The sequence below is a fragment of the Leptodactylus fuscus genome, chromosome 9 (genome assembly GCF_031893055.1).
Source record: "Leptodactylus fuscus isolate aLepFus1 chromosome 9, aLepFus1.hap2, whole genome shotgun sequence".
NCBI classification, from domain to species: Eukaryota; Metazoa; Chordata; class Amphibia; order Anura; family Leptodactylidae; genus Leptodactylus; species Leptodactylus fuscus.
In genome coordinates, this window is record NC_134273.1 from 13962979 (window position 1) to 13989648 (window position 26670).

At 43.4% G+C, this 26670-nt stretch overlaps 1 protein-coding gene across 1 annotated transcript in view; it reads left to right on the forward strand.

Moving 5' to 3' along the window:
• FAF1 (Fas associated factor 1) overlaps positions 1-26670 on the forward strand; it is a 152337-nt gene that overhangs the window by 90598 nt on the left and 35069 nt on the right. Inside the window, exons 12-15 of the mRNA XM_075286243.1 lie at positions 1006-1087; positions 6693-6847; positions 22011-22147; positions 24274-24362. Of these exons, the coding sequence (XP_075142344.1) occupies positions 1006-1087; positions 6693-6847; positions 22011-22147; positions 24274-24362 (463 nt within the window). The remainder of the gene's footprint in view (positions 1-1005; positions 1088-6692; positions 6848-22010; positions 22148-24273; positions 24363-26670) is intronic.

Consider the following 26670-nt stretch of genomic DNA (forward strand, 5'->3'; position numbering starts at 1 on the left):
GTCCTCAAATCTCCTGTGTGAATGGAGCAGTGTGTGCGTGACTGCTACTCCATTCACTGCTATGGGACAAGGCTGTAATTACATCACATGGCCACTATGAAACATCTGGTGTGACAGAGGTCACGACCCTTTCATCAACGTTGTGGCCCTTCAAGCAGCTGATCGAGCAGGGGTCCTATATCGATCTCTGTGGATAGGCCATCAATATAAAAGAAATGGAAAGCCCCTTTAAAGGGATCCTATAATTGGATACCTTTTTTGCTCGATAACACGTCGGAATAGCCTTAAGAATGGCTATTCTTCTCCTACCTTTTTTCCGTGCTGCCGTTTGGAAAAAAAAAGGTTTTCTTTGGTATGCAAATGAGTTCCCTCGCAGCACTGGGGGCGGTCCTCAGCGCTCAAACAGCACTGGCGGTGTCCCCAATGCTGCGAGAGAACTCTCCAACGACGCCTCCATCTTCTTCAGGAACCCGCCTCTCTGCGCGTCGTCTTCCGTCCTGGGTTTTCAATTATCTAGGCCTCGGGCAGAGACGACTGTGCATGCCCAGGCCACAAGAAAATGGCTGCTTACACAGCTTACAATGTAAGTGGCCATTTTCTTGTGGCCCAGGCATGCGCGAGGCCTAGAAAATTGAAACCCCAGGACGGAGGAAGATGCGCAGACAGGCGGGTTCCTGAAGAAGATGAAGGCTTCGTTGGAGAGTTCTCTTGCAGCATTGGGGCCGCCCCAAGTGCTGCGAGAGAACTCATTTACATACTGAAGAAAACCCGGTTGTCTACCGAATGGCGGCGCAGAAGAAGACATCTAAAGGTAGGAGACGAATAGCCTTTCTTAAGGCTATTTCGACGTGTTATTGAGGGGAAAAAAAGGGTATCCAATGATAGGATCCCTTTAAGGATTTACACCCTGCTTTACCGTACCGTGCAGTGCTATTGTTCTAGTGATGGCAGTCTAATGAGATTCAGTATTATAATGACAATTATTCCGTTTTCTCTCACTCTCAGGTATGGTGAGTGCCATCCCGTGTTCTTCATCGGATCACTGGAGGCTTCCTTCCAGGAGGCGTTTTACGGGAAAGCCAGAGATGTAAGTAACGTTAGGCAGGGCAGTACAGATGTATCCGAAAAGTATCACATGACCGCTGGCTCAGACTACACAATGTGTGTTTGTAGTCTGCTACCATGGAGAGCAAACTACCCCTATAAATCCACTGTCCATATACATATGTTCATGCCAAAATGCACATTTAGGAGGGAGTACAAAGTGAGGGGCGTGGCTACAAATGGGTGGGCGTGTCTGCAGTCTAGCGCCTCCTGGAGGATGGTCACAGAAATGGTGGTTGAGTTTTGGCCAAAAAGGGAGGAACAAAATAGAGCAAGGAAGGGGGTGAGATTTTTTTTTGTGCGTTTTTTTTTTTTTTTTAATAAATATTTTATTTTTATTTTTTTAATTTGCTCTTCATGTCCCTTTAAGATCTCTTCTGGGGTGAAATATTGCCCGTTTAGCACTTCTACAATGTCTAAATCTTTCTGTAATATTCCGTGTTAATGATGTATCCGCCGTCACATGTTTGGTAGCGGATGCAGCCCCTAGTTATCTCACAGCAGGCCTCTGTATTTGTCTTTTAGGTCTATTTCTATCCATGTAGTTTCACACTTCTAACGTTTAATATAAAAATCCAGGGAATGGTCGGCGAGCAAATGAATCGGGGTTGGAAATTGAGTTTCCACAGTCAATAAAAACAAGATTGAAGGTTTAAATCCCCCGCCAGCCTTTCTGAACCGCTCGGCTCATTAAATGTTTATTGGAGTGGCCGGATTAGGGGGGATTTGAGGACCCTCGTGAACTGCTATCTGCTTAATCACTAAGTAAAACACTCTATTTGATAACGTGTTTCTCACGATATCACACTCTGCCCCAATTTAATGAAATCCCCTTCAAGACCGGCTCACTGGGGGCCACTTTGCAGCCATAGCCCTCCATGACGCTCATTGAGTTATTCCCATCCACATCTTCACATGTGAGCTTTGTCCAGGCTACCAGCGTGCTGCGGAGAGGTGGGCCCAAATATCTACAGGACTGTGGTGAACCAAATCCATCCATATCGACATGACTGTGTCTCATCCAAGTACCTTCTGTCCCCCATTGGCTTCAGCTCCATATAGAGAACAGCAGATCGGTGCGGGAACTAGACGGCAGAACCCAACCAGTTGAATGTGGGGTCTTGGATAAGTTAGGCCAATGAGGTTTGGTGAAGGGGTTCTATACCAAGGCCCAACACTGATCAGATGTTAGAAGAGATTGCAGCGTTCGTAGGAGCACCACGGCCACTTCTCACAAAACCAAGCACCGTGATGTACGTTTTATAGCAATGTGCTTGGTATCGCAGCTTAGGCTATTTACTTGGATGAGACTGAGCTCTAACAAGCCATGTGACTGATAAATATGATGCTGCATGGCCTGTTAACACTGCTGCACCTACAAACAGCTGATCTGTGGGGGTCCCTGGTGTTGAACCCCCTACTAATTTTACACTGAGACTTGGAAAACCCCTTTAAATTGTAATATAGTGACGCTCTAGAAATTGTGATATAGTGACGCTCTAGAAAACTGTAATATAGTGACGTTCTAGAAACTGTAATATAGTGAGGCGCTAGCAGACTATAATATAGTGACGCTCTAGAAACTGTAATATAGTGACGCTCTAGAAACTGTAATATAGTGAGGCGCTAGGAGACTGTAATATAGTGACGCCCTAGGAGACTATAATATAGTGACGCTCTAGAAACTGTAATATAGTGACCCTCTAGGAGTCTGTAATATAGTGACACTCTAGAAACTGTAATATAGTGACGCTCTAGGAGACTGTAATATAGTGACCCTCTAGGAGACTGTAATATAGTGACACTCTAGAAACTGTAATATAGTGACGCTCTAGGAGACTGTAATATAGTGACGCTCTAGAAAACTGTAGTATAGTGACGCTCTAGAAACTGTAATATAGTGAGGCGCTAGCAGACTATAATATAGTGACGCTCTAGAAACTGTAATATAGTGACGCTCTAGAAACTGTAATATAGTGAGGCGCTAGGAGACTGTAATATAGTGACGCTCTAGAAACTGTAATATAGTGACGCTCTAGAAACTGTAATATAGTGACCCTCTAGGAGACTGTAATATAGTGACACTCTAGAAACTGTAATATAGTGACGCTCTAGGAGACTGTAATATAGTGACGCTCTAGAAACTGTAATATAGTGACACTCTAGAAACTGTAATATAGTGACGCTCTAGAAACTGTAATATAGTGACGCTCTAGGAGACTGTAATATAGTGACGCTCTAGAAACTGTAATATAGTGACGCTCTAGAAATTGTGATATAGTGACGCTCTAGGAGACTAATATAGTGACGCTCTAGAAACTGTAATATAGTGACCCTCTAGGAGACTGTAATATAGTGACACTCTAGAAACTGTAATATAGTGACACTCTAGAAACTGTAATATAGTGACGCTCTAGGAGACTGTAATATAGTGACGCTCTAGAAACTGTAATATAGTGACGCTCTAGAAATTGTGATATAGTGACGCTCTAGGAGACTGTAATATAGTGACGCTCTAGAAACTGTAATATAGTGACGCCCTAGGAGACTGTAATATAGTGACACTCTAGAAACTGTAATATAGTGACGCTCTAGGAGACTGTAATATAGTGACACTCTAGAAACTGTAATATAGTGACACTCTAGAAACTGTAATATAGTGACGCCCTAGGAGACTGTAATATAGTGACACTCTAGAAACTGTAATATAGTGACGCTCTAGGAGACTGTAATATAGTGACACTCTAGAAACTGTAATATAGTGACGCTCTAGGAGACTGTAATATAGTGACACTCTAGAAACTGTAATATAGTGACGCTCTAGAAAACTAATATAGTGACGCTCTAGGAGACTGTAATATAGTGACGCTCTAGAAACTATAATATAGTGACGCTCTAGGAGACTGTAATATAGTGACACTCTAGAAACTGTAATATAGTGACGCTCTAGAAACTGTAATATAGTGACGCTCTAGGAGACTGTAATATAGTGACGCTCTAGAAACTGTAATATAGTGACGCTCTAGAAATTGTGATATAGTGACGCTCTAGGAGACTAATATAGTGACGCTCTAGAAACTGTAATATAGTGACCCTCTAGGAGACTGTAATATAGTGACACTCTAGAAACTGTAATATAGTGACACTCTAGAAACTCTAATATAGTGACGCTCTAGGAGACTGTAATATAGTGACGCTCTAGAAACTGTAATATAGTGACGCTCTAGAAATTGTGATATAGTGACGCTCTAGGAGACTGTAATATAGTGACGCTCTAGAAACTGTAATATAGTGACGCCCTAGGAGACTGTAATATAGTGACACTCTAGAAACTGTAATATAGTGACGCTCTAGGAGACTGTAATATAGTGACACTCTAGAAACTGTAATATAGTGACACTCTAGAAACTGTAATATAGTGACGCCCTAGGAGACTGTAATATAGTGACACTCTAGAAACTGTAATATAGTGACGCTCTAGGAGACTGTAATATAGTGACACTCTAGAAACTGTAATATAGTGACGCTCTAGGAGACTGTAATATAGTGACACTCTAGAAACTGTAATATAGTGACGCTCTAGGAGACTGTAATATAGTGACACTCTAGAAACTGTAATATAGTGACGCTCTAGGAGACTGTAATATAGTGACACTCTAGAAACTGTAATATAGTGACACTCTAGAAACTGTAATATAGTGACGCCCTAGGAGACTGTAATATAGTGACACTCTAGAAACTGTAATATAGTGACGCTCTAGGAGACTGTAATATAGTGACACTCTAGAAACTGTAATATAGTGACGCTCTAGGAGACTGTAATATAGTGACACTCTAGAAACTGTAATATAGTGACGCTCTAGAAAACTAATATAGTGACGCTCTAGGAGACTGTAATATAGTGACGCTCTAGAAACTATAATATAGTGACGCTCTAGGAGACTGTAATATAGTGACACTCTAGAAACTGTAATATAGTGACGATCTAGAAATTGTAATAGAGTGACGATCTAGAAAACTGTAATATAGTAATGCTCTAGGCGACTGTAATATAGTAACGCTCTAGGAGACTGTAATATAATAACACTCTAGGAGACTGTAATATAGTGACGCTCTAGAAATTGTAATAGAATGACGATCTAGAAAACTGTAATAGCGTGACACTCTAGAAAACTGTATCATAGTGACGCTCTAGGGACAAGTAATATAGTGACGCTCTAGAAAACTGTAATAGTAACTCTCTACGAAACCATAGTATAGAGACGCTCTAGGAACTGTAAAATAGTGACGCTCTAGAAACTGTAATATAGTGACGCTCTAGAAAACTGTAATATAGTGACGCTCTAGAAAACTGTAATATTGTGACGCTCTAGAAAACTGTAATAGTAACTCTCTACGAAACCATAGTATAGAGACGCTCTAGGAACTGTAAAATAGTGACGCTCTAGAAAACCAATATAGTGACGCTCTAGAAAACTGAAATATAGTGAAGCTCTAGGAAATTCCAACATAGTGTTGCTGTAGGAGATCTTCGGTGTAATCGGCTGCCTGACATCATGTACTAGATGTATTTATGGGTCCATGGATGCGGCTGCTCCTCCGTCTCCTATTTGGGCTTTTCTATAGGTTTCTTTCACACTTTATATTTTGTAATTATTTCTACTTTTTTTTTTTTTTTTTTTTTTTTTTTTTTTTTGCTCTTAAACAGCATGGTATGGGGAGGGGGGTGTTAAAAATGCCGTCCCCCGGCCACAAAGCAGGTCCACGACAAAAGACAGATTAAAGGGTTTAGAGCAAGGTCAATGTGGGTTTTTCTCTAACTAAACACTTTTCTGAGATTTCCTCGCAGGGGAAAATAATGAAGGCCGCGCAAGGGGTTTTCAAGGAGTTTCTATCCTCTTCACCGGCCCGCATTCGCCTGTCCTCTCAGTATGGGTGCTTAATATTCGCCAGCTTTGTGAATTGGTCCAGATGAATAATTGTTGGGCTCTCACGGCAGGAGTTAGGGGCTTATTCTAAGGGTCTAATCATTGTGTAAACAGCTCCTTAGCCTGCACTTCTAAGAATGGCCTAGATTCTAGCACAGTAACTTAGGATATTGCATGGAAGTTGCGCTTTGAAATGCAGAACGGATGAACCAGACTTAGGCTTGATCTGTCCTGGATTGTCTCTTCCCCCTAAATTAAATCCTGGCACTTAGGTATTTCCTTTCCATGAGTCGCCGCTGTACTTTAGGCTTTGGATTGTCTCGAGAAAAAATTGTATCAAAAAGTTTGGGGCAATTGTAAATGTTGTAAGTTTATTGCTAAGGGTTGGCGTATATGCAGACGAGTACAGGTCCGCGAGATAGCGGCACGGACAGCCTATGGGTGATATTGGTGCCGCCATAACTTTTAGGCTGGGCCACACAATGGACACTTACTCATGGGCTCATGATAATACTCAGTCGTGTGTATGGGGCCATAACCAAGGCAATGGGTCATTGTGGTAGCTGACAAAGCACATGGTCGTCTCCACAAGACCGTCGTCATATTTCCTATGTGTCGGCCGCCTTATGTTTCATTTGTCTCCATCTTTATCTCTTGCAGAGAAAACTCCTTGCCATCTACCTCCACCATGACGAGAGCGTCCTCACCAACGTCTTCTGCTCCCAGATGCTTTGCGCAGAGACCATAGTTTCTTACTTGAGTCAGAACTTTATCACATGGGCTTGGGACTTTACCCGAGAGGCCAACAGAGCGAGGTGAGTGAGTGCAGACCCGTCCCGTGATGGTGCAAAGAAAAAGCTACAAAAATTATCAATTTTTCCAGCTTTTGGTATTTTTAACCTGTGTTTTGGGCTTTAGGATGAGGCCCCATGTTGCAGAGACGTTGCTTTTTTTGCTGTGTTTTTTTTGAGCCAAAGTCAAGAATGGCTGCAAAAGAAATGAGTAGGATATAGGAAGTATTTATACTTCTACCTTTGGCTCAACAATGCTCAACAAAATCTCAACAAATAAAGCTGCATTTCCGCAACGTGGAGCCTTGGTCTTAAAGGGTTTTTCAGGACTATGTTCTTGTTTGCTGCGGTCTCTTCATGACTTGCTGAGCACAGCGCCGTACATTGTATAGTGGCTGCGCTTGGTATTGCGGCTCAGTCCCACGCACTTTAATAGGGCTTAGCTGCAGCATGAACATGTGATCAATGAATATGATGTCACTGCCTAAGAGGAGGAAATGAAGCTCAATATCATAGTCCCGGATCACCCCTTTAAAGGAATGCTATACCTGAGGATGACATGAAGCAGTGACAGGACTGTTGAAGGGGTTGTCCAGAAATTATCGTCAACCCGAGCTGACATTTGGCGACTGGATACTAAATATCGGGGTGCCAAGGTGATCACCTGACACCCAGTCGTATCTAGAACCCAGGCACAAAACTCTTAGGGCGTTAGACATTTGCCTCTTTAATCCTAGCATGTTGTTGTATCTCTCCACTGCCAATGTCATACTGGTCAGGATGTTATTAATGAACAATCCCTTTAAGTTTAGGTAGGAGAGCAGGGGAAGAGCTGAAGCTTCTCATGGAGCCTGGTTTGTGTGCGTCCTATAATGTCCAAGAAAACAGAACAGACAGCATGCAAATGGCATCCATGCATCCATGCACATGCTATTAATAAAATCAACAAGACCGAGTTGCAAAAACATAGGAATAGGATCTGCACCATAAAAATTGCAGCCATGTGCATGGGGTCGTATCAAAGAATGGGTCCATATATAGTCCACAATTATAGATCTATAAGTACGAACAGTATATGTATAATAAATACGGACCTGAGCCCTAGCTCAAAACCCTAGAGCACCTTGATGCACCAGTTGCTTTGGACGTCACCCCCAAGCCCTGTTTTCCTGCACCGCAGAGCTTGGCCTTTGATGTAGCAGAAGGAAGCTAAGCAATGTTTTGCATCCTCTGCTCTCAATACAGATTATAAAATGGACGAGAACCTTGTCCAGAACAAGGCGCAGGTTCCCGGTGATGAAAGTAAACTTCCTACTTTATCCCGTACGTTATTACATAAGACGTCCCCACCCCCCTCTCCGAACCTTTTATCCATAACACCCTGCAGAATGAAGGGCCGTCCCATAACCATCTGTAGCGGCTCAATTCAGAGGGATACCTGCTGTTGCTTTGTGGCTCGCCCTGTTTGATTCCGCCGCCCCTTTTATTTTACAATAACAAAAATTGCAGTGTCGTTTTATTAAGAGAAAAGGACTTGTATCGGAGGGTTTTCTATGCGCCCCCATCGGTGGCCGTGTAATTGCTTTGTAATGTTTTACCAAAGGACTTTATTAAGTAGCAGAACATGGATACACTGGTAATAGGCATTTGCCGACTGCACAGAGACCTGCGGTGAGCTTGGCGATGTGAGCGGATCCTCTCGCGCCCTGCACAGCTGTTCACCGATGATGTCACTTTCCACATGTTACAGAATAGAGCGCCGGGGATCCAGGTACCGACCCGTCAGTCTGCTGAGCTTCGGACATCGCCCCTGTGTCCTTTGTCTTATAGGATAATGTCTTGCAAAGACCTGTCAATATTGGATATTTTTGTGAAGAAATTTCTGCAGTTGTTGTCGGGCTTTGCGCCATACTGTATAATGTTACACAGATGAAATCCTCGTGACTTGTAATTCCTGGTATGTGACATCACTTGTTTGTAGTGTATATAAAATGTGCCTAATATTGTACTTTAGTGGACCTGGGTGCAATACCAGATGCAACCTATTGACTAGTATGGTGCTGTTTCCGGAAAAAAAGCAGACTGGTCTGTGTAACCCTAGACAACATATATGGAAGGTTTAATATATTGAGGGAAATTGAGGACCTTTCATGTCCTCGCATATCAGTGGTATTATATACTGCACTGTATGTGCCTAGTTGCCAGAGATATCAGTGCACTGATATCCTTCCACTGTCAGAAGGGTGGGCCTTACAGCTCAGCGTCATCACTGGGTGGTAAGGATAGGCCCCCCTTCCCCGACAGTGTAAGGCTATGGAAGAGTAACATCAAGGGGGGCATTCTTCACGGGCCACCACCCTTCTGACGGTGGAGGGATATCAGCGCTGAAACCAACTGCACCAATATCTGACATCCATGCACATACCAACAAAGCTGAATTCAGTCATCTTTCTAGCGGTATATAATACCGCACATGGATGAGGACCTGAAAGGTCCTCTTAAAGCCCACTATGACTTTTTTGCACCCCTCTTTTGGGTGAAGTAACAGACCTCCACTGAATATGTCATCAAAATCTTATAGGTGGGGTCTGACATTTCTATCTTCTAAAGCCAGGACCCTGTATAGTTAGCCGTATAACCAGGGCTGTGGCGTCTGAGACAGGGAGAAAAAAGTTCTAGTTTTGGCAAAATACTAACCAAAATATGGGCGAGACCCTCGGGCTCCTTGCACACAATTGCGTGCGGTGTATCGGTATGTAAAAACAAAATGGATGGCACACGGCAAACATCATACGCATAAGCCGCAAAAACAGACCGGAACAGGACCGCGTTTTGCGGCTCATATTAAATGCTAATCCGTGAACTATACGGACGTGTGTATGAGGCCATAGAGTTCAGTAGGTCTGTTACATAAAAACTCAACTCATACAGACCGAAACTACAGCTGTGTGCAGGAAGCCTGGGGCAATTTACAGGGGTTGTCCAGGTAACTTTTTATTTTTACTTCCTCCTGGGTTTTGGTTTTCCTCTGCTTCCATTTGCAGGTCATGTGATCAGAATCCGCACCAAGCCCTCGGGTTTCTCCTTCTCCCTCTTCTCCATTTTCCACAGGGTCATTCCCTATAGTAAACCCAGTCCTAACTACTTGTGAAATCGGGTAGAGTGACCCGAGGTGTTCTGATCACATGATCCAGGGTTCAATCCAAACCGGACCCCCCCCCCAGATTGCATTGAACCCTATATTGGTTCAATCCTTATATTGGTGCATATACTGTGCAGGCTAAAATTTTCTCTGTTTTCATTTTTTCAGATTTTTTTTTTTTTTTATTGCTATATTTTACCCAATTCCTTCTCGCTGTGTATAAAAATGCTCTTGTTTTTCCTGGGCTGTAGCAGCAGATGTGCATTATCTCTGCAGGAGCTGGCAATGATCTTTTTTTTTCCCGTTTTTCGCAGTCATATTCTCCCTTTCTCCTCGGCGTTTGATTATAGTGTCAGCCTTAACCGAACGTCAAGATCAATTTGCAGCCTGGTTTCACTGAAGGTTTGCATTCCGCCGGCAGCGATTGTCCCCGCGCACAATGCCGTGTGTTCCTGTAACTTCAGACAAGGGCAGCATCTAATGACTTTATTAGTCTTCACTTTCAATAAGGGCTCAGTAATTGTTCCCATCTCTTTGTCCGGCGGCCATAATTGCTGCGAGGGATCGGCGAGAGCTTCACTTGTGAATACTTTATTAATCGCGGCGAGAAGACTTCAAGAGAAGAAGAAGAAGGAAAAAAATCAATAGGGCCAAGAGGTGAACATCTCAGAATATGAGGAACGGCCCGGCCTGGAAGAGATTAGGGTTTAACTGTTTATAATGCCTTTCTTCTCCTGTCACAGAAACAGGTAAACTAACCTTCTCAGGAAACACTTGATCGGATGATAACATGTGACCAGATTAGCCAAACCTCAAGGTGTCCGTTTTCTCTTAATGATACGTTTGCCGCAGGTTCCCATTCCTCCAGTAAATGAGTTAAATAGGCATCAGGAAGATTTTCTATTCACAAGGTGTTAATCCTATTCTTGAATGGCAGTGGTACAGTAAAAAAAAAAAAAAAAAAAGAAGATGGCACTTTTCAACCGCGTACCTTTCCAGATGGCAGGCTGTGAGAAATTCAAGCAAGAGACTCATGAGAACCTTGCTCTTTTGGGCGCTTTGTTTTACCGGCAAACTAAGACTAGGTGCACACTGCGCTTTGCTGGGAAAAACCTCCCGGTGTATATGTTAAAGAGATCCTATCATTAAAGTCACATTTTTCTTGATCACACGTAGGGATAGCCTTAATAAAGGCTATTCTTCTCCTACCTTTAGAGGTCTTCTCTGCGCCGCCTCCCCAATGCTGCGAGAGAACTCTCCAGCGACGCCTCCATCTTCTTCAGGAACGCCCTCTCTTCGCATCTTCTTTCGGAGCTGGGTTCAAACTTCTAGACCTCGGGCGCAGCAGACTGTGCATGCCCAGGGCCACAAGAAAAATGGCTGCTTACACAGCTGGTGTAAGCACCATTTTCTTGTGGCCATGGGCCTTCGCAGTCTGCTCCGCCCGAGGCCTAGAAGACTGAAACCCAGCTCCGGATGAAGACTTGAAGAGAGGGCGTTCCTGAAGAAGATGGAGGCGCCGCTGGAGAGTTCTCTCACTGCATTGGGGACGCCCCCAGTGCTGTTTGAGCGCTGAGGACCTCCCCCAGTGCTGCGAGAGAACTCATTTGCATACCGACGAAAACCAGGATTTCTACCGAACGGCAGCGCGGCGAAGACATCTTAAAGATAGGAGAAGAATAGACTTTCTTAAGGCTATTCCTACGTGTTAGTCAGAAAAAAAGGGTATCCAATGATAGGATCCCTTTAAGTAGAGACTGTGACTTTACATAAATCTAAAGTACAGGCCATTATAAGAAACTTTGCCGTATATCTTAGCAGAGAGAAATGTCTCTTTCTGCCCTTATCAGGCTGTTTCCCTGCTCCTACACTTCTGACTTTGACTCTGAAAATGACTGCTTTATCTATCTTGAGATGGACTGTAAGTCAAAAGACTTGGAAGTCTATGGAGAGGGAACGGGGAGCAGGACAAGCAGGAGGTAAGAGAAGAAACCCAGGCTTAGACTGATGATTCTGGAGCTGAATAGAAGCTTTGTATCACAACCAAAGCATTTTTATTACATCAGCACAGGTCAGTACGTTTTTGTAACAACAAGTGAATAGGACTCCTCTAAGTGCAACCTTAATGTGCCTACTTTGATGTGGACAAAGTGGGTGGTGCCTAATGCTAACAGTAACGAGGGCGGCCGTGGACACATGGACGATGGCCAAACGTCGTAAGAGCCCATATGCTTTAAGTTCCACCATACCAGGAGTCAATAGGGCAGAGTCTATGTTCTGTGAATGGCAACCCCCTTGCCCATTGATGTCCGTGCTGCTAAGTCTGAAATCCCATGCATGTGCCGTTATGCTCCCTTTACAAGGACACTCTGGTATTGGGCACCTGGGGTCATTGGCCGGGCCCTCTGCTCATATACTGAATTTTTGCAAGGCTGTATACTGGGGTAAGTATATAGAGTAGCATGGCTTTCATTGGACTTTAGGGTTGGAACAATTTTGGGTTTGATCTGTGAAAGTACTGGCAGAATCCAATGAAGGGAAATCAGTAGGAACGGAAACTTCCAGAAGAGGGAGAAGAGAAATACAGCAGACCATCCATACCCGCCAGCCACTGCCTGCTCAGGAATCTTCATTGTCCTATTCTCCCAGCCGCCAGGCATCGCATCAGCCCCTAAGGGGGATTTTTCAAGGACTTCTAAAAGTCTCTGGAGGGACTCAAATGGAGGTCACTGGACCCCCTTCTTTCTGTATGGTGCAGGTTGAAATGACCCTCACGTGACATTTATGGGAATTCACCTGCTCTATCACCGCTCCTCTCTCATGTATCTGCTCTGCTTTCTTAGATCGGCTCCTGAGTAGAAGCACAGGCTCTCCCAGAAATCGGTGCACTGCTGTAATAATGAACCACCAGACATCAGAGATATATCAAGGCAAACTAGCTTCAAGTTACCCCTCGACAATCCAGATCTAGAATATAATTTGGTTTTCTTATGGCAACGATTGATATGTCCTAACGGCTTTCTCCTAGCAGGAAGGGTTAATCCGGCCCTCTTCCTCCGGCCTCCTTTGTCGCTGTAGGGCTCTTGAGTCGCCCCTCACGGTTGAGCCGCGTTTGACACATGTTCGCTGTAAGTGCTGTACTTAGCAAAGCTGCAAATTCCTCACTTCCTGGAGGGCTCTTGTGGCTTCAATCTCCCTGTATCTGCGCTGGAGAGCACTCAGCGCCTTGTTAAGACCGCTCCTTTTCAGCTCTGCCTCTTCAAGAAATCCGACATTTTAATATTTCTCCAGTGAGAGCTTTTCTTTGCTTCGTTCCTGGTAACCTCCGCACCCTCCAGTAATTTGTTAAGCATCCGTCTGCTGATCCTTGCCGGCTCTTGTCCCACACGCAGCTCAGCAAGACGATTAGGGAAATTTTCTGCACTTGACATCAGGCAGATGTAGGAAATTAATTTTACTTAATGCTGCCTCCAGTCGTCTTTTTTTTTTTTTTTTTTTTCCCTTTCCATCTCAGCTGTGTCCATGCCTAGAAGAAGACGAGCGTTTACAACAGGAAAGTAGTCCAAGCGCCGTATACGGTATATAGCACTTACCTGTTTTATAGGATTTTAGTCAAGGCCTTAAAAAATGATTCTATAAATATGGTGGCGGTGGCAGAAGGCGGGGGAGGGTCTTCTGTTAATTAACTATGATCCCCCTGAATTTCATGTGTTTATTTTAATCAAAATGGATTCTCATTACTATTCATTAGGGGTCCTGCCCCTTCCTGACCCACTTAGAATACATAATTTATCACCTTCATCAAAATGCGGGCCTGTCGCGAGAGGCCCCGGTGAATCTGATTGGCTACAGCCAACGGTAAGCACAATGTGATTGGTTAAAACCCTTACTGAACTGAAATCTCTAGGCTCCGCCTCATGGACTCTTCAACAGGGAGGGGTAAACCTCCTAGACTCATTCGCAAATAATTAAAATATTTGGAAAATAAAGGGATGAAAGCCGTAAAAAGTAAGATAAGAGGCCACCATGATATATGAAGGAGGGGTGCACATCACTAAAACATGGGTTTAAAATTGGGGGTGTATTTAAATACCGCTGCACCTATCCCTATGAGTGACTGTTCATCCATATGGTGCATTACCCTGTCCTTGTGCAAATATGTAGAGGTCCTGCTATCTTGCAAGGATTCACAAGGCCTCTTAAAGGCAATGTAAAAGTATCACTAAGGGCTATTGGAATACACAGTCTTCTGCACCAGTGCTTGCAGTGTTGTCCATATATATATATATATATATATATATATATATATATATATTATAATAAATATATATATTATAATAAATATATATATATATTATAATAAATATATATATATATATATTATAATAAATATATATATATATATATATATATATATATATATATATATATATATATATACACACCATCCGACCACTGTAGTCAAAAACTAAATCTGGATGTGGGCAGTAAAGGAAGCCATAACAGCCAATTAAAACTACAGATCATTGAGATCAGTGAATCTGTCTTCATTTAGCTCCCCCTAGTGGTTGCTGCAGGCAGCCACAATATTCTCTAAGGAGGTTTGTACTATGTTCATCTTGTATCATTGGGGGTCCAACTACATGTATCCCCACCATTCAAGAGAACAGTAGGGTACCCGCATCTGCATAGGGCAGTGGTCATGTACGTGTGCGCTTTATACTCCATCTCTATAGAATGATGAAGATGTGTGCAGTACTATGCTAATTTTTCTATTTAGACTATGGGGTGCAAGGGCCCCCCTCTGATGGTCAATGGGGGGGGTCCTAGTGATGGGTCCCTCACAGATGTGCAGTGTATCCCCTAGACTTCACTTGCATCTGCATATCTTGTTTTTGCAGCTCAGTCCCATTCATGTGAAAGGGTTGAGCTGTGATACAAAGCACCGCCACTATACCGTATACTGTGCTTGGTAAGTACTGAGCACTCCCCTGAACGCTGCAGTCTCTGCAAACAGCTGATAGGCCGGGGTCCCAGGTGTCAAATCCCCACAACCGTTAACTATAATAAGTGGGGACGAGACAGCCGTAGTCGGCGAATGTTTGCATGTACGCAGTAATATTATATTGTACGTGGTGTTACGTTGCGGTAAGTTCTCCTTCAGCGAGCCCACCAGCTCGGCTACAAATGTATTTTTCCTCCCGTTACGTTTCCAGTTGCAGCCACAATAAAGCCTTCGTATCCGATAATGAGAATGACTTGTTTTGTAACACAAGCGTTTACGGAAAGTCTTAGAATTGGGTTTTAGCAACATTTTTGCAACTGTCAATTAAAGAACATACAGAGAAAGCTGAGAAGCCTTTGTAGCGATGCCTGCCATGTTTCTTTATCCCACTAAATATTTGTATAATTGAGGGAGACGCAGGAATGGCGGGGTGCCGGCGGCTCTGTGTTACTTACAATTCACCTCCCTCTGTACATAGGAGGAGACCTGGATAATCCAGATTCTGCATTGTGAATGGAGCCCTGTTCCATACAACGACATCTGGCTCTTTTGATGGTCTCCGCAGGTTCCTCGTGTTGGCCAGTCCAGGCTGGACTTTGACCAGTGCGTCTGCTGTGCTCAGTCTAGTCCGCTAATAACCTCTATGGAACGTTCAGGCTCTGATACCCCCTCCCCCATTATTATGTTTTATTATTCCCCCAAATTAAAAAAAAATCTATTTAATTTTTAGTATCACGTTTTTTCGTTTGCCATTGCAGTTACATGATCTTTTTTTTTTTGCTAAAATTTAGCTAAGAATCATAAAATTATGAGGTCGTTTATTCAAAATAAAGGAGCTTTTTTTTGTTAGATTTAGGTTTTGGGCAAGAATATACAAAACAAAAAAAAAAAAACCTGACACTTTTATGATGGCAAGAAGAGAATGTTAACATGACTGCGACATCAGACTACATAAGATTAGTTTGTTGTCTGTTACCATTGAAACATTGACCCACATAGGTCATAAACATATTTTTAAATATTATTAAAGATAGATAGGTAGGTAGGTAGGTAGGTAGATAGAGAGATAGATAGATAGATAGATAGATAGATAGATAGATAGATAGATAGATAGATAGGTAGATAGGTAGATAGATAGGTAGATAGATAGGTAGATAGATAGGTAGACAGACAGATACTACCGGTATCCTATCCTATCATTCCTATCCTATACTAATATTTTGGATGTTTGTTATTCAATCACGCAAAAACAGCTGAACGGATTTGAATGAAATTTTGCACATAGATAGATTGTAACCTCAATTAAAATATAGGCTACTTTTTATCCCTGTAAATAGCATGGCTTCATGACCGTTATGAATTTAGGTTCACATACTATATTAAACAGCTCTTAGCAGCAGCTTTATCTCAGCCAGGGCTCTTATCTCTCTGTGTAAACCCTCAGTGTGTATATACATTTGCATATTATCTGATCTGCTCCAGTGCTGACAACAATGCCTGTAATCCAAATTCCAAAAAGGAAGGAGTTCAGCAGCAGACCAGCTTGACAGCTGCCAAAACGCCAGAGCAGGCAGATCATCAACACCAACAACATGCTCATTATATGATGTTCCAGTGAGGTGCTGAGATGCCAGAACAACCCCAGGCACAGTGCAAGAAACAAATTCAGCAGCAGGCCAGCTTGAGAGCTGCCGAAATGCCGGAGCATGCAGATCAATGCCAAGAACATGCTCATTAATATGGTGTCCCAGCGAGCTGCTGAGATGTCGGAACAATCACAGGCACAGTGTGAGGAACAAGTTCAGCAGCAGGACAGCTTAACAGCTGCCGAAATGCTGGAGCAGGCAAACCATCGACTTCCACAATTTGCTAAATATAGGCGGATCATTGACGCAAACAACACGCAGAGGCTAATGTGTGTGTGTGTGTGTGTGTGTGTGTATATATATATATATATATATATATATATATATATGTATGTATATGTGTGTGTGTGTGTATATATATATATATATATATACAGTCCTATGAAAAAGTTTGGGCACCCCTATTAATCTTAATCATTTTTAGTTCTAAATATTTTGGTATTTGCAACAGCCATTTCAGTTTGATATATCTAATAACTGATGGACACAGTAATATTTCAGGATTGAAATGAGGTTTATTGTACTAACAGAAAATGTGTAATATGCATTAAACCAAAATTTGACCGGTGCAAAAGTATGGGCACCTCAACAGAAAAGTGACATTAATATTTAGTAGATCCTCCTTTTGCAAAGATAACAGCCTCTAGTCGCTTCCTGTAGCTTTTAATCAGTTCCTGGATCCTGGATAAAGGTATTTTGGACAAACAATTCAAGTTCAGTTAAGTTAGATGGTTGCCGAGCATGGACAGCCCGCTTCAAATCATCCCACAGATGTTCAATGATATTCAGGTCTGGGGACTGGGATGGCCATTCCAGAACATTGTAATTGTTCCTCTGCATGAATGCCTGAGGATTTGGAGCGGTGTTTTGGATCATTGTCTTGCTGAAATATCCATCCCCGGCGTAACTTCAACTTCGTCACTGATTCTTGAACATTATTCTCAAGAATCTGCTGATACTGAGTGGAATCCATGCGACCCTCAACTTTAACAAGATTCCCGATGCCGGCATTGGCCACACAGCCCCAAAGCATGATGGAACCTCCACCAAATTTTACAGTGGGTAGCATGTGTTTTTCTTGGAATGCTGTTTCTTTTTGGACGCCATGCATAACGCCTTTTTTTATAACCAAACAACTCAATTTTTGTTTCCAAAATGAAGCTGCCTTGTCCAAATGTGCTTTTGCATACCTCAGGCAACTCTATTTGTGGCGTACGTGCAGAAACGGCTTCTTTCTCATCACTCTCCCATACAGCTTCTATTTGTGCAAAGTGCGCTGTATAGTTGACCGATGCACAGTGACACCATCTGCAGCAAGATGATGCTGCAGCTCTTTGGAGGTGGTCTGTGGATTGTCCTTGACTGTTCTCACCATTCTTCTTCTCTGCCTTTCTGATATTTTTCTTGGCCTGCCACTTCTGGGCTTAACAAGAACTGTCCCTGTGGTCTTCCATTTCCTTACTATGTTCCTCACAGTGGAAACTGACAGGTTAAATCTCTGAGACAACGTTTTGTATCCTTCCCCTGAACAACTATGTTGAACAATCTTTGTTTTCAGATCATTTGAGAGCGGGCTGTCCATGTTCGGCGACCATCAAACTTAACTGAACTTGAATTGTTTTGTAGAAAGAAATGGTCCAAAATACCTTCATCCAGGATCCAGGAACTGATTAAAAGCTACAGGAAGCGACTAGAGGCTGTTATCTTTGCAAAAGGAGGATGTACTAAATATTAATGTCACTTTTCTGTTGAGGTGCCCATATTTTTGCACCGGTCAAATTTTGGTTTAATGCATATTGCGCATTTTCTGTTAGTACAATAAACCTCATTTCAATCCTGAAATATTACTGTGTCCATCAGTTATTAGATATATCAAACTGAAATGGCTGTTGCAAACACCAAAATGTTTAGAACTAAAAATGATTAAGATTAATAGGGGTGCCCAAACTTTTTCATAGGACTGTATATACACACACACACAGAGACCCCATAGACTATAACGGAGACCTGCTTAAAGCAGAATGGGGGACAGAATCGTAAAATGGAGAGTGAATGCAGCCATAGTCTACTAAAATAATCGACCAGGTCTGCAGATAAATATCTGATGTGTGCGGACAGTTTAAGATACAATGTCACACTCACACACAACTTGTGGACATAAGTATTACAGTTTCCGGCTGAAAGCAGCCATGTCTGTCTCATCTTCAACAATCCCTTCAAATATTTATCCAGGTTCACTTCTTGTTATTCCCAACATCTGGGAATTTATTAATAAATTTCCTCAATGTGAAACTCCAGGTGGAATATTGGGAGTAGATGGGACAATCCCCGCTTTTAAAGGTACAGTCCCTTTTTAAAAAAATATGCCATGCCAAGGATCAGGGGCATTATGCCCAGCTACAAGAAGAGCTGGCCATATGTCGGCTATTCTCATGAATGTTCAACCATCTAATATATAGATAGGGCGTGTCAGCCAATATTAGAGAAGGTAAGGCCCCCACACCCCAGAATTATAGTCCAATTAATTGGATACGGGGCCATACAACCAAGTAATACATCACCCGCGGAGGGAGCGAGGCAGTCCCATAGCACCCCCGCTGCCTAACTAAGCCCCCATGTTCTTGGCTATACCACCCTACAGATACAGAACTACAATCATGGCGGCCACAACACGGCACTGCACCTGGATAACATCTTAAAGTCCTCCTTGGCATCTCAGAAGGAAAAGGGTCCAGGGTCTCGGTTGAAGCAGCCTAGATGGAGCAGGTCCACCAGAGTTAGAGATGTTCTTTGTGACCCCTAGAGGTTTGGGGACCCCCACCTTGGTGGAATTGGATTATTTGCCCTAGTATGGTGCACACACAATGAATTGAACTCCAGTTTTCTTTCCTGGCAGTGGCATGGTTCATGTCTTGGTATGCCATAAAGTTGCCGCATAAAGGGGGTGTTCAGGTATCCACCAATTTGGGATGGGGCTACTAAATCATCTGTGCCCCCCTGACCAATCACACGTTTGACCACCACCCCCATTCCTTCAGGATGCTTATGATCGAGAATGACTTAATACCTCCAGAATCCCCCTTTAACATCTCACCCTACCACCATGGAGGGCACCATCGCCTCGCCATGCGCTTTATTTGTTGACATGCCCATTTACCTTTTTCTAATGAAGTTGCTGACGAGGGGTTAATAATGCATTATTATATCCCGCTTATCATTAATTAGTCATGTCACCGTCTCCGCTCTACATTGATATTCTCTGACATTATAAAAGGGGGAGAGAGAGAAGAAAAAAAAAAAGAGCCACTCAATATAAATTATGTTTCATGAAAATAATTAAGTATTAATAGACTTCATTCAGTGGCGACTTCTCCGAAATTTCCACAGTTTTGCCTTTTCTGACCCGTGTTATTAAAACTCTATTATTTTTACAGACTTTATTAAATTGGATCTTATTAAAGCATTCCATATTTGCATTTGGTCTTTCATAATTCATTATTATTATGACATTTACTTTTACCTTCACATCTGAAAACATATCATAAGCTACCCTTTTCTCTTGAAAGAAATGCTAATTTCAGACTGTCCTCTAATGGAAGTGAAAAGCTTTATCAGTTTTTTCATTTATTCCAGATCATGGGAAGAATACTAATGCTCGGCTTTTATATGCAAATATGGAAGTGCACTTTTTTTTTTGGTGCAAAAAAAGCTTTATTTTAAGATATGTATGTAAAATATACGGAGCCAAGAATAATCGGGGATCGGTTCGTATAGATGTAACTCATTAAGGGAGTAAAGTTATTGTTACATTGTATTCCTGCAGGTTTATCCTCCTACCATAGATATTGTATCAGTATATGGGTATACCGATCAGTATATCGATGACCTATTCTTGTGAGGGCGGATTCGTAACTGCGCCCGGTCTCCGCTTTCAGGTTTCCGTCTTCTGCCGAGAGAAACTGGACAGGAGACGGAAACCCAGCGGTCAATTTTCAAACACATTCACTTGAATGAGTTTGCAAAGTGACGCCCATGAGTGTCTTGTGCCTCTCTGCAGCGAAACCACGTTTTTTAACAAAGTTGGACATGGGGCGGGTTCACATATTCTCCCCGGTCTCCGCTTCTGGTTTTCCGTCTTCTGCCCGAGAAACTGGACAGGAGACGGAAACCAGCAGTCACTTTTCAAACCCATTCACTTGATGGGTTTGCAAAGTTGTCCGCCCGTGAGCGTCTTCTGTCTCTCCGCGGTGAAACCGTTTTTGCAGGACTTTGTGACCGGTTAACAAAAAACAAACCGGTTTCGCCGCGGAGAGGCACAAGACGCTCACGGGCGGGTTTCCGTCTCCTGTCCAGTTTCTCGGGCAGAAGACAGAAACCCGCAAAGTGGAGACTGGGTGCAGGTGTGAACCAGCCTTGATAAGTCACTGATCGGTGGGGGTCTGACACCAGAGACCCCCCCCCAACAATCAGGTTTAGGGGATCGCTTTGAATATTAAGCACAACGTCCTACCTGTAGTATGGGCCGTGTTTGGTATTGCACCTCAGATACTTGAATGGGGCTGAGGTGCCGCCGTACCATGTGACTGATGAATGTGACCTCATCAGCACAGGGAGGAGACCGCAGCACTCGTGACCCCTTCAAACAGATCGCCAAAGGTTCCAGGTATTGAGCCACCATTAGTCACCATTATTGATGACCTGTCTTAAAGAAAGGCCATCAGTATACAAGTTCTGTAAAACCCCTTTAATACTTGGATGGGACTGAACTACTGTGACCAATAAATGTCATCGGCATAAGTAAGAGGCCATGAGCGGCACAGCCTTTTATAACCGTCCCTAGTATCGGACCCCCCCATTGATTGATCAAACCTCTTATAAGATTGCTTTTCCGTTATGTTCAATGTGAACCCATAGGCCGCCATTTTCCCAGAAGAGACTCTATTGGGTGGTGTCCATCAGGGTCTCCACTTTGGCACATGAGACATGGCCTACCCCATACAGTGGCACCTGTAAGACAGAAAGGTATAGCACTTGGCATACGTGTGGGGTTTTTTTGTTTTTTTTTCGTGGGCACCTGTGGGGATGAATGTCGGCCATTGGAGCTGTCCTGATACATGTTAAGCGGACACGTGACATTATGTGAAAGCACGCCTAAACTGGCCATATATAATCCATAGACCAACCTATAAAGTGATAAGGCATCTAATGTACATGTCGGCAGGTGACGTGGTTCGCCATGGTTCATGTATTTTTGGCATTAAGAATAAGATCGCCCATTAATGCCGCTATCTTTACTGACTGTGTATGTATATATATATACTTGTTTTACATGGGATGTGTATTTTGCTTTATACTTTAGATTCCATGCTTTTTTTTTTCTCGTCTCATTGACAGGTTCCTTACGTTGTGTACCCGGCACTTTGGCAGCGTGGTAACCCAGACCATCCGAACACAGAAGACGGATCAGTTTCCGCTTTTTCTAATTATAATGGGGAAAAGATCCTCCAATGAAGTGCTTAATGTTATCCAAGGTAAGGTCCTGTGTCATGTATACACTATATGGATCAATGGCTATTCATGTAGCCGTAACCAATCAGGCTCCTGCACGGACGAGAATACAACAATTTTAACTTCTTCTGATTTACAAACATGGGCACCCCCTTTAAGAAAGTATAGACCTCCGAGTAAGCATCTATGCACAGCCATATTGGTGTCCAAAGAATAGGAGGGGGAAACGCACAAAGTGGAGTATTAAAGGGATTGGTCTGCAATAGACGTGTAAAGAGGACCTTTCACCAACTCCATTGCTTTGTACCCTTTAATATGCACCGCTACACTTGGATTTCTTTCTCTAATCCCCCAACAGCGATCAAACAGTTAACATGTTTATAATAGGAATACCCCTTTAAGAGAAGGCAGCCCGCTTAGCTTCTGAACCTGCAGCTTGGTCCATTCCCTATGGCAATGGCCTATATTAATGAAGAAATGTGTAGATAATATACAGCAATGTATACCCCCCCCCCCCCCTGCAATATAGCTCTACTAAGGCCGTAGGACTGCTTATGTGGTTAACCTCTTATTCCCTGTATTTAGTGCATGACCTACAGGCACAGACCTGGCTGCTTATCAAAAAAAAAAAAAAGAAAAGAAAAAGTTGATCTTTGTGTATCTGAGATCAGCGATCTCCCGCCTCTGCACTGAAATCCTTTTATGCATGCTTAAGTTACATAACCTTTCAACAAGTAGGAAATGTCACCACAAAATTACCATCGAAAACTGCAATAATTCCTCTTTGCTCTGACCTCGCTGACTTAGCGTCCCAGTAATTCTCTCCTTCACTTTCCAAGAATCCTACGGGTCATTAGACTTGGACTTAGACATGATTTATCCAGTTACTTCCTACAGAGGAGTCCCTGCACCGTTTGCACCCTTATACATTTACATAGGCTGCAGCAGCTTGTTCTGACCCCGCTCTTGTAGGGTGTCACTTGTCGCCCAGTGCAGATCTGCGCCTGCTCCTCCTGTACGTCTCAAGTGTTCCCATCCTTGGCCCTTGAAAGCCTCTAAACTCTCTGTAACACTTAACCCGCCGCGCTCTAATCTGATCTCGGTGAGAACGATGTGAAGCGCGGGGCAGGGAATCCAGGTGTGTAACCTTTCATAGCTCTGGTGGGATTCCAGGGTTGGATGTTTGCAGACTATAAAGCCCGGATGCTTGTTAGAACGTGTTAACATTTACCGAAAAGGAAAAAAGGGAATGAGAATGGTTTACCGAGGTCAGCTTTACTGATACGGGGTAGCTGCATATCTGCCGAACCGACACCTGGGCATTTAGAAATCACACAAAGGGCAATTCTGTAACATGCACGGATTGATGTATGTGTGTGTGTGTGTATATATGTGTATATATATATATATATATATATATATATATATATATATATATATATAATCTCAGAGATGCTACATAACATGATATATACAATAGGTCACCTATCACACTGCAGACATCAAACAGATCTCACAAGGACCAAGAAGGTTGTTTATAGCGATGAACTACTTTATAGCAAATTTTTCCGGTGCATCGTATGAAGTGACACCGTCCTTGTTTCCTTCACTGGAAGTCCCCACCACCCCTGACATGTACGCAGCCGTGTCCCCACATCCATGAGATGTAAATTGGAGGTGGTGATATGATTTTTTTTTTTTTTTTTTTTTACCCATGCGATGGCTTCTCCAGTTTTACTTTGCTTTGTCTTTTATTGCTGTTGATGAACAGAACTGAACGGGTGCAGCGCATGCGCGGGCACTGCTGGACTCCCTCTACCTGCGCATGCGCTGGACTGTTCAACCATTGTTCATTGCCTGCTCAATAGGACAATGAAGTCCTCATCGAAACCATGGAAAAGATCATAAGACTGCCACCATCCTATGACATAACATTTTAGACTGTATTAGGAAATGTTACTGTAATTTAATATAAACTGGATTATTTTTGCATTCAGAGTTGACAATCTGCAAAAATCTACATAAAGTAAGTCTCCGATTCACAATAAAAATGTGCCATGTGTAGAGCGGTATATAGACGCCATCATTATACAGTATTTGTCACCTGTAAATATCTCAGATAGTTGTTCAGCCATTGCTGTCTTGACAGGTAACACATCGGTAGACGAGCTGATGATGAGGCTTATATCCGCCATGGAAATCTTCTCGGCCCAGCAGCAGGAGGATATCAAGGATGAGGTAAGGACCGACGTCATGAGCTGTGTGTGAGGGAAACCATTACTATACCGGTATTTTATCCCCATTGTCATGGATTTGCTTTATCAGCCTGCACAAAGCGCCCAATGTATATAGGCAGCAGATTGGCTCAGTGGGTAGCCTGCAGCACTGGAGACCTGGGCTCATATCCAGACAAGGAGTTTGTATGTTCTCCCAGTGTTTGGTGGGTTTCCTCCATGTTCTCCAGTTTCCTCCCACGCTCCAAAGACATCCTGATTGGGAATGTAGATTGTGAGCCCAGGAATAGATTGTCTTCCTTAGAAGTATTCCATCACCTCTAATGGCGCCGTATCTCCACATCATCGAACGTTGCACATGGTTAACCCCTTGGTGACCCGTCTTACAAGTTCACGAGCCAACCGTGTTAAGATCAGCGACCATACCAAGCTCCGCTGTTTAACCACTTAGATGCCACTGTCTATATTGACATCAGATTGTTTGGGGAATGTCCTCTTTTATCCAGTGGGCATCCCAACATCATCCTAACAGCGCACCACTTGGTTATTATGGCTGTCAAACCTATTGAATGTTCAGTCCTGCCATCCAAGTACTTCCACAGAGAACTGATTGGTGGGGTCCCAGGTGTTGGACCCCCACCAGTATAATACTGATGACTAGAGATGAGCGAACAGTAAAATGTTCGAGGTTCGATATTCGTTTCGAGTAGCCCCTCAATATTCGACTACTCGAATCGAATATCGAACCCTATTATAGTCTATGGGGAGAAAATGCTTGTTTCAGGGGTAGGCAACTTTCGATCAAATTATACTTACCAAGTCCACGAGTGAGGGTCGGGCTGGATCCTCCGAGAAGTCTTCTCCGTGCAGCGTCCCTGCGGCGTCTTCCGGCTCTTCATTCACTCTGCCAGGCATCGGGCCTGGGCAGAGCCAACTGCGCATGTCCGCACTACAAGCGATGCCTGGCAGAGTGAATGAAGAGCCAGAAGACGCAGCGGGGAAGCTGCACGGAGAAGACTTCTAAAGGTAGGAGAAGAACCAGCATTGATTGGCCGACTGTATAGCATTCGGCCAATCAATGCTGGTTCTGCATCGAACTTTTACATTCGAACAGCGAGTGGAACTCGATAGAGTACGAGTATTTCGAATACCGTAGTATTCGATCGAATACCTACTCGATCGAGTACTACTCGCTCATCTCTACTGATGACCTATTCTAAGGACAGGTAAAATAAAGAAGATGATTTTAAAGGATTTTCCACTACTTACAAATTGCTGGCCTGTCTTTAGGGTAGGTCATAAATCTATGTCATTGCTGGAGTCTGACACCTGGGACCCCTGACAATGAGCTTTTTGCAAATGCTGACGAGAGCTGCGCCCTCTTCCCACCGTATTCATTAATCACGTGGCACAGCAGAAGCTCAGTCCCATTCAAGTGAAAGGGGCTGAATTGCAACGCCAAGCACAGCCCCAAAGCAATGTACAGCACTGTGCTTGGTATTTGAGGATGATTTATAGGGTCCAACACCCACCAATCAGCTACTTGTAAAGGCTTCTGTGTAGGGGTGAGCACAATATTCTCCTGAACCGGCTGATTGTAGTTATCTGACCCCCAAGGGTCATTTATTGATGATCTATCCCTTAAGTCGTTGTATACAGCAACCTATACAATACGTTTTGGGGTGCCATTACATGGGGGCTCAGTAGCAGAAGCTGTACGTGAGCAGCGAGGGGTTAATATGAACTATTTATCTTCTTATGAACTCAATACATTTAATACGTTTTTATCTAAAAGCAAAGACTCGGTTCAGGAAAGTGGATCCTTTTAAGCCTAATCCCTCGGCTCTCTCGCGGGGCATGTTATTGCGCTGTCATTGGCTGCCGACACTTCGGGAAAGTTGCCAGTTTTGCAGGAGACACAGTTTTACAGTAATCGGAGATGAGCGTGGAAGGGACGGTTTATCTAATGCCCTTTGTGCTGTTGACACTGAACGTTTGAGGGGGATCAGCAGGAATGTGTCCTACATGGCGCGCAAACATTGGCGCTGTCCTGCGATTGACAGCTGCACTCCGCAGCCCTATAGCTCCTGTGTACCTGGAACGCCTGAGGCGGAGATCACGGGGTTAAAGATCGGTCAGGGCGCTCATCATATTGTTAATGAAGGGAATGTATAACATTTAGCATCACTTAATGTGCGGAATGGCTCATTCTAGAGCGTCCACCACCACCCCCGAGCATCTTCAGCTGCCACCACCACCGCCCCCGAGCATCTTCAGTTGCCACCACCACCGCCCTCGAACATCTTCAGCTG